The sequence below is a fragment of the Oncorhynchus masou genome, chromosome 17 (assembly GCF_036934945.1).
Source record: "Oncorhynchus masou masou isolate Uvic2021 chromosome 17, UVic_Omas_1.1, whole genome shotgun sequence".
Taxonomy (NCBI): Eukaryota; Metazoa; Chordata; class Actinopteri; order Salmoniformes; family Salmonidae; genus Oncorhynchus; species Oncorhynchus masou.
The window spans coordinates 18273230-18282062 of record NC_088228.1 but is presented as its reverse complement, the minus strand read 5'-3'; the positions used below and the strand labels follow the sequence as shown (position 1 = coordinate 18282062).

Below are 8833 nucleotides of genomic sequence, written 5' to 3'. Positions count from 1 at the left end.
TTCCACAGCCTCATTAATATTTCACTAGTTGCAACCGTAGAAAGCATGAGAGGCCATAATGATATTTGGTCGAGTAATTTGGGAAGAGAATGGATCTATGCAAATTCATGAAAAAATCACACTTTACAATGAAACAACATTGTTGCCAGATGATTATAGCAATACATATCCACCAGTAAAACCCTGTAGAAGAGAATTGTATATCTGACACAAATGAATCAGATGAACCCTAGTTCTGAGCAGTGAGGAGATCCTGGCCCACTCTTCCTCCATTGCCTAAGACCTTTATTACACTCCTTGTTCTCACCTCCTACTTCTCAGTTTTATTTGCTTACAAACCCTTACAGTCATCAGCCTTGCTCTCCACTATGGCCTCCACAGGCACAGACAACCCCATGGTGAACTGGGGTAGAGTTAATCCCAAATGAGATGGGGTTGGTACAGGGAGGGACCAGGTCCTGCTGTTTGTAGCCTGGCTACATTGCAGCTGGTGGTGCTAGTTGAGTTGAAAGCTGTTTTGCTTATACTGTATAATCCCAGCCCCAGGCTGTAGGTTACATTCAGACACACAGATGCATACAGTATATGAACGTGTACGTAAGTAATGCATTCACGTACAACACACACACCAAACACACACACACACACACATCAGCTTCATGTACAACTTCCCACAGAATATGCAACACAATCACACACACCAATTCCTTCAGAGGCTCTGTCAGACACTGAACACTTAACCTGTGCTTTGTTCCAACACGCCTAGCTAACAGGGAGGCTGACAACATAATACAAATCTGTACCTAAGGGTTAACTCAGACAGGTCAAGGGTTATGGATCATTTTTCACTTAAATTATCATGTCAAAGAGATGCACATTCAGCACTGTGATATTGGCAAAATACAATAATGAGAACATCAATAAAAACATAAAATGACATCTGAAAATGTTTATTCAAGGTATGGTGTTCATTTACCTCCAATTTGTCAGATACAGCCTAATCTATATCACATATCAACACATGAAATTCACCTGATGATCCATACATTTGAGGTTCTAGTCTTATTGGTGTGTGTGTGTGTGTGTGTGTGTGTGTGTGTGTGTGTGTGTGTGTGCAGAACAACAAACCGAGTCTGAGTGTAACCTAAAGCCTGGGGCTGGGATTAAACAGTTAAAGTATATACAGTGGGGCAAAAAAGTATTTAGTCAGCCACCAATTGTGCAAGTTCTCCCACTTAAAAAGATGAGAGAGGCCTGTAATTTTCATCATAGGTACACTTCAACTATGACAGACAAAATGAGAAAAAAAATCCAGAAAATCACATTGTAGGATTTTCAATGAATTTATTTGCAAATTATGGTGGAAAATAAGTATTTGGTCACCTACAAACAAGCAAGATTTCTGGCTCTCACAGACCTGTAACTTCTTCTTTAAGAGGCTCCTCTGTCCTCCACTCGTTACCTGTATTAATGGCACCTGTTTGAACTTGTTATCAGTATAAAAGACACCTGTCCACAACCTCAAACAGTCACACTCCAAACTCCACTATGGCCAAGACCAAAGAGCTGTCAAAGGACACCAGAAATAGAATTGTAGACCTGCACCAGGCTGGGAAGACTGAATGTGCAATAGGTAAGCACCTGGGTTTGAAGAAATCAACAGTGGGGGCAATTATTAGGAAATGGAAGACATACAAGACCACTGATAATCTCCCTCGATCTGGGGCTCCACGGAAGATCTCACCTCGTGGGGTCAAAATGATCACAAGAACGGTGAGCAAAAATCCCAGAACCACACGGGGGGACCTAGTGAATGACCTGCAGAGAGCTGGGACCAAAGTAACAAAGCCTACCATCAGTAACACACTACGCCGCCAGGAACTCAAACCCTGCAGTGCCAGACGTGTCCCCCTTCTTAAGCCAGTACATGTCCAGGCCCGTCTGAAGTTTGCTAGAGAGCATTTGAATGATCCAGAAGAAGATTGTGAGAATGTCATATGGTCAGATGAAACCAAAATAGAACTTTTTGGTAAACACTCAACTCGTCGTGTTTGGAGGACAAAGAACGCTGAGTTGCATTCAAAGAACACCATACATACTGTGAAGCATGGGGGTGGAAACATCATGCTTTGGGGCTGTTTTTCTGCAAAGGGACCAGGACGACTGATCTGTGTAAAGGACAGAATGAATGGGGCCATGTATTGTGAGATTTTGAGTGAAAACCTCCTTCCATCAGAAGCAAGGGCATTGAAGATGAAACGTGGCTGGGTCTTTCAGCATGACAAAACACACCGCCAGTGCAACGAAGGAGTGGCTTCGTAAGAAGCATTTCAAGGTCCTGGAGTGGCCTAGCCAGTCTCCAGATCTCAACCCCATAGAAAATCTTTGGAGGGAGTTGAAAGTCCGTGTTGCCCAGCAACAGCCCCAAAACATCACTGCTCTAGAGGAGATCTGCATGGAGGAATGGGCCAAAATACCAGCAACAGTGTGTGAAAACCTTGTGAAGACTTACAGAAAACGTTTGACCTCTGTCATTGCCAACAAAGGGTATATAACAAAGTATTGAGAAACTTTTGTTATTGACCAAATACTTATTTTCCACCATAATTTGCAAATAAATTCCTTAAAAATCCTACAATGTGATTTTCTGGATTTTTTTTCTTCTCATTTTGTCTGTCATAGTTGAAGTATACCTATGATGAAAATTACAGGCCTCTCTCATCTTTTTAAGTGGGAGAACTTGCACAATTGGTGGCTGACTAAATACTTTTTTGCCCTACTGTATGATGCAGTGTAAGGCATCTTCAGGCTATACACACAGACAGCGAGAAGCCTACACTGCACATTCTGAAATCACATTCTACACACTCCACATCGACTCACTTTGTGTCGGTATTTGCCTATGATACTGGTTCAGATTGTCTGCACTGGCTAAAAAAATAAGTTATTTCATTATTTGCTGCCCATGTTGGTCAATAAACTATGACAGGGTGCAAAAATCGCATAAAACTAATTTGAGTAAGCATTTTTTCTGGATGGGATGAGTAAAAAATGTATCACTAGCCACTTTAAACAATGCCACTTAATATAATGTTTACATACCCTACATTACTCATCTCATATGTATATACTGTACTCTATACCATTTACATCATCTTGCCATCTTTATGTAATACATGTATCACTAGCCACTTTAAACTATGCCACTTTTATGTTTACATACCCTACATTACTCATCTCATATATATATACTGTACTCTATACCATCTACTGTATCTTGCCATCTTTATGTAATAAATGTATCACTAGCCACTTTAAACTATGCAACTTTTATGTTTACATACCCTACATTACTCATCTCATATATATATACTGTACTCTATACCATCTACTGTATCTTGCCATCTTTATGTAATAAATGTATCACTAGCCACTTTAAACTATGCCACTTTTATGTTTACATACCCTACATTACTCATCTCATATGTATATACTGTACTCGATACCATCTACAGCATCTTGCCTATGCCGTTCTGTACCATCACTCATTCATATATCTGTATGTACACATTCTTTATCCCTTTACACTTGTGTGTATAAGGTAGTAGTTGTGGAATAGTTAGGCTAGATTACTCCTTGGTTATTACTGCATTGTCGGGAAACTAGAAGCACAAACATTTCGCTACACTCGCATTAACATCTGCTAACCATGTGAATGTGACAAATAAAATAAAATAGGATTTGATTGAGCAGGCGGGAGGTGTCGTCGCATGGTGCTGATTAGAATCACTGGCGCTGTCCACCAAGTGTGGTGCTGAAATGTCTAAAACAGCAGTGCGCGGACTGATCACAATAAAGATATTGTTAACTATTTCACTCAAACGACGAGATGTAGGCCTATCTCTAAAACGACGAACAGGCCTATTGTTTTTGTTTGTTCAGATAGGCTGTAGGCTACGCAAATAGGTACTTGGCAGGAGGATAGATTAGGTGTTTTGCTGTAAGGGTTAATTCCTTTAAGTATGCAACAGGTTTTGATCTAAACGGGTTTAAACCTGAATAATCTGATCATGTAGCCTAATCTGGCACTGTTCTGGGTTGTGCCAGTACCCCAGTTGCGCCCCAGATTTGTGAACCAAACAGCTCTACAGGGGGAACGACTCTAATCTAGATTCTGGTTCATGCCGAGCTTCAGCAGCGGGGGAAGGGAACCGTGAATGCGGCTCTGTCCTCTGTGAGAGAGAGAGGGCTAAAACTGCTGCCGCCTCGTCACCGACTCAGCTAGGAAACCCCCAGCATTACCTCATCAAATTCCCATTGCGTCATATTACGGTATTATATCTCTATTCCGGGATTTGATGATAACAAAACCACACAGAATGGCGGCGATGGAACTCACTGCGTCTGTGTGATCCCGGGTGAGAGGCAGTGGAAATAATTTGATTACATCACATCAGAAGTTATTTTGAGCATGTAAACATTCGAGGATGACATGGCAGAGGCGCCGAATGTAGCAGGAACTAAAGGAATCGGGGCGCAGGTGAATGAAGATGTTTCCCTCTATGAGGAATATGAGTGTAAAATATGCTATAACTACTTTGACCTGGACCGTCGCACGCCCAAAATTCTGGAATGTTTGCACACTTTCTGTGAGGAGTGTCTGAATACTCTCCACCTTCGTGAGGACCGAGGATGGCGCATCGGCTGCCCTCTCTGTCGCCACCGGACCCCGGTGCCTGAGTACAGGATACACAACCTCCCCAACAACACTAAAGTCACCGATGCTTATCCATTCTACATCCAGGACGACAGTCTTCCGCAGGACATCCTGCCACCGTATCCTCCTCCTTTGCACCCAGCGCTCACTGCCGCGTACCGCCGCGAGGTGGCGAACGAGGCAGCCGTAGCTGCGCAGGACCAGGCTATCCCGTCTGTAGCTGTGGTCGGAGGTAATACCGCTGCGAACTCTTACGAAAGTGCTGGATACGAGAGCTGTCAGAACTGTAGGCGCATCGTGCTAACCACAGGCTGCGTTTGCGCCATTTTCGGCTTCGTCTCCATGCTTGTGTTGCTGTTTCTGGGACTCATATTCGTGCATAACTTCAACAACCCTCCGTCTCCAGTCGGCCCTATCTGTTTGTCTGTAGCCAGCATCATGGCCATGTTCTCTGTTGTTATGACGTGGTTGGTGTGCTGGTTGAGATACAGGCCTGACCCGGAACCCGGGCGTGCTGCCTCCTCCAATGCCAGCAGGAGACATGTAAATGTTTTATGAGATTACATTTAAAATGTGTTCACTTCGTTGTATTAATTTATTGACGTGTCAGTTATTAAGTGTAGGGTATACTATATATATTCAAGTGTGTTATACAAAACAAATAAGCCACGATACACTCCTGTCGGTAGCCTGGTTGACATAGAAGGGGGTGTATCACATGCTAGTGATCCCATATTATTGGACCAATTTAATTGTGTAAAATGTCTGCCCTATTTAGTGTTGCATCACATTGTGTTCCACGTCTGCCTCTGGTGGGCCTGTCATGTCACCCTGAATGTAGGCTAGGTCATGACTCATAGTCAGATTGTGTGTTCTTCTGTGTCAAATGTGTCACCTATATTCACATTAACCAAAGAATAAAGCTAATGAACAATTGTCATCTGCCCTTGCTGTCCTGGCTGTTAGTTATAGGTTAGTACTATTTGATGGCAGAAAGGATTTAGAGCAGTTTCTTAGTTAGCCGGACCCTGGGATGTAGCCCTTCAGATGGTCTTATATGACATTGATTCAGGCAGTGCTCATGTGTTATATTTGTAATATAATTGATCCTTGAGTCTTGATCTGCCAGCCCTTTCCTTCCTTTCTGATCTGGCATTACTGGATAAGTGTACATGTATTTGTAGTTCATATGGATTGTTATGACTACATTGCCTCACCTGGGCCCAGTTTTTTCAAAGTTATCTATCTGGATTTCGCTTATCGGATAGGATTAAATACATAGAAATAGAATGAACAGAATTCTCAAATCATTGACATGAATGGGGACTGCCGTTCTATTTATTCCATTTCTATGCATTTAATCCTATCCGATAGCCGAATTCCGCATAGATAACCTTTGAAAAACTGGGCCCAGAGGGTGCGAATCCCAGCCTCAAATCAGAATAAGGATTACCACTGGCGCCCTCCTGTGGCTCATACAGTTACACTGTACAATGTTTCATACAATGAAACGACTGAATTCTGTGCAGCTCACTGATGCTGCATGAATCTCAATGTACTTGTCACAATCTGTTATACACTAAGCTACTATAAAAACCTATCATTGGAAGCCTTTACACTGACAGAATGTACTGTTTTAGGTTCTGGTCTTATAAAGAGAACAATGCAGAGTTTTCCACATCATCAAGCAGAGATGGTAGGCTACCCACGTCCTCTACTTGGTATCCCTTTTTCTTATTCTCATGGTGGGAAATACACTCCATGTCAAAGTGAATATTGTTCACACTAAAACATTTTCCATCGAGTTCCCTAGATGGAGAGATGAAATAATGACATTATTCGCAATTAGATTAGGGAGAGATATGGGGTTCCAATGTTGATGGGGGAAATCTACTCCCACAATGGTGAAGGTATTCGGTTACAGGTTGATGAGGCACTATGGTGGGACATTTCTTACAGCACGACGACGTGATAAGTACTTTTTGTACACACATGTGCACGCACAAAAAAGAACAAACGCATACACGCATTTCTGGCAAATGCCAGATGGGCTGGTCCATCTTTAGCTTCGTGCGCCTGTCTAAGATATGTTTTTTTTGTTGCACAAAATGATCATTATCTGGCTAACAGTGGGGCTCAAGGGAAAAAATGGGCCCCAGGGCCGTAAGATAAAAAGAATGGCCGTTATGGGGGCCTCGAGGAAAAATGGATCAGTGTATTTGAAATGCCAGTTCTGATTTTTTTCGTCCAAGTCCGCCCCTGCACACACACACACGCACACACGCACGCACGCACGCACACACACACACACACACGCACACGCACACGCACACGCACACGCGCACACATACAGAGACACACACACTCAAACAAATTAACACACCAGACTGAGCGTCAGGATAAAGTGACTAAGAGGGCAGTTGAAATCGGCGAGGGGGTAACATTTTGGAATTATAATGAATTCTGCTTATATCGCGCTATACAACAATAAACAAATGCTGAGACTCCAAAATCATTGAGGGTTTTTGAAGTGACAGGTGGACGCGAAATCTGTAGCCTATCTCCGCTGTACTGTATCAGCACAATGGACAGCGCCCTACACACTAAAGCAAGGCTACAAGATAGATAGGGTAGTTCACCTATTACAAACATCTTATGTGAATGCAGCCGCACACACAGCTGTCTTACTAAAATAATGCAAACTAAATGCTGAAAGTAGTAGCCTTGTTATTCATGCATGCAAACAAACATAGTGAATAACAGTTTGACTTAGAATAAAGACACAACTGTGAATGAGAACGAGTTAATGCGAACAGAACAAAACAGCAGTACCAAATAAGCCCAGTAAACAAAACATCTGATCCATAAAGGCATGTCACGAGCTATATTTAGGCTTGTCACATTAACAGTAAACAAACGCAGTAAACAAAAGGCGACTGGAGATCTAAATAACCAAAACATACAGCCTGCTACAGTGAGATGCAGCCATGCACAGCTGTCTTGCTAAATAAATACGCCTTTAGGCCCTCTTCAAACATAGAAAACCGCTCATAAGTACAGCAACTCGTTGTGATATGCACAATACACTTCTGTGGGTCAAATTCGACCCATGTAATAAAGGAAGCAATACCAGACTTCAATAAACACGTTTCCAATACGTATAGTTCTATTTACAACCACGAAAATTAGTAGACTGTCAAGAAAACCATAATACAATTGTATCTATTTCTATGAGGAATCGTACCAATATGTAGCTACAGCGCATTCGGAAAGTAGTCAGACCTTTTAACTTCTTTCACATTTTGTTACATATCAGCATTATTAAAACATTTATTAAATTGTTTTTACCCTTCATCAATCTACACACAATATCCCATGAAGCCAAAACAGGTTTTTAGGCATTTTTGCAAATAAATATAAAATAAAAAACTGAAATATAACATTTACATACAGTACTAGTCAAAAGTTTGGACACAACTACTCATTCATACTTTGAAGAATCTCAAATAGAAAATATATTTTGATTTGTTTAACACTTTTTTGGTTACTACATGATTCCCTATGTGTTGTATCATAGTAAAAATAAAGAAAAACCCTGTAATGAGTAGGTGTGTCCCAACTTTTGATTGGTACTATAAGTATTCAGACTCTTTGCTCAGTACTTTGTCAAAGCACCTTTGGCAGTGATTACAGCCATGAGTCTTGTATGACGCTACAAGCTTGGCACATCTCTATTTGGGGAGTTTCTCCCATTCTTATAGGCAGATCCTCTCAAGCTCTGTCAGGTTGGATGGAGAGCATCATTTCACAGCTATTTTCAAGTCTCTCTAGAGATGTTCAATCAGGTTCAGGTTCGGGCTCTGGGTGGGCCACTCAAGGACATTGTCCCGAAGCCACTCCTGTATTGTCTTGGCTGTGTGCTTCGGGTCGTTGTCGAAGGTCCTGAGTGCTCTGGAAAAGGTTTTCATCAAGGATCTCTCTGTACATTCAACTTTCCCTCAATACTGACTAGTCTCCCAGTCCCTGCCACTGAAAAACATCCCCACAGCATTTTTATTTTATTTAACTAGGAAAGTCAGTTAAGAATAAATTCTTATTTACAATGACGGCCTACCC

The 8833-nt window shown here is 41.9% G+C and overlaps 1 protein-coding gene across 1 annotated transcript; it reads left to right on the top strand.

Annotated features, from left to right (window-relative positions):
• Positions 1-4199: 4199 nt before the first annotated feature.
• LOC135558171 (uncharacterized) lies at positions 4200-5653 on the top strand. The gene has a single exon (XM_064991909.1). The coding sequence runs from the start codon at positions 4493-4495 to the stop codon at positions 5273-5275; it is 783 nt and encodes a 260-aa protein (XP_064847981.1). The 5' UTR covers positions 4200-4492; the 3' UTR covers positions 5276-5653.
• The last annotated feature ends 3180 nt before the right edge of the window (positions 5654-8833 follow it).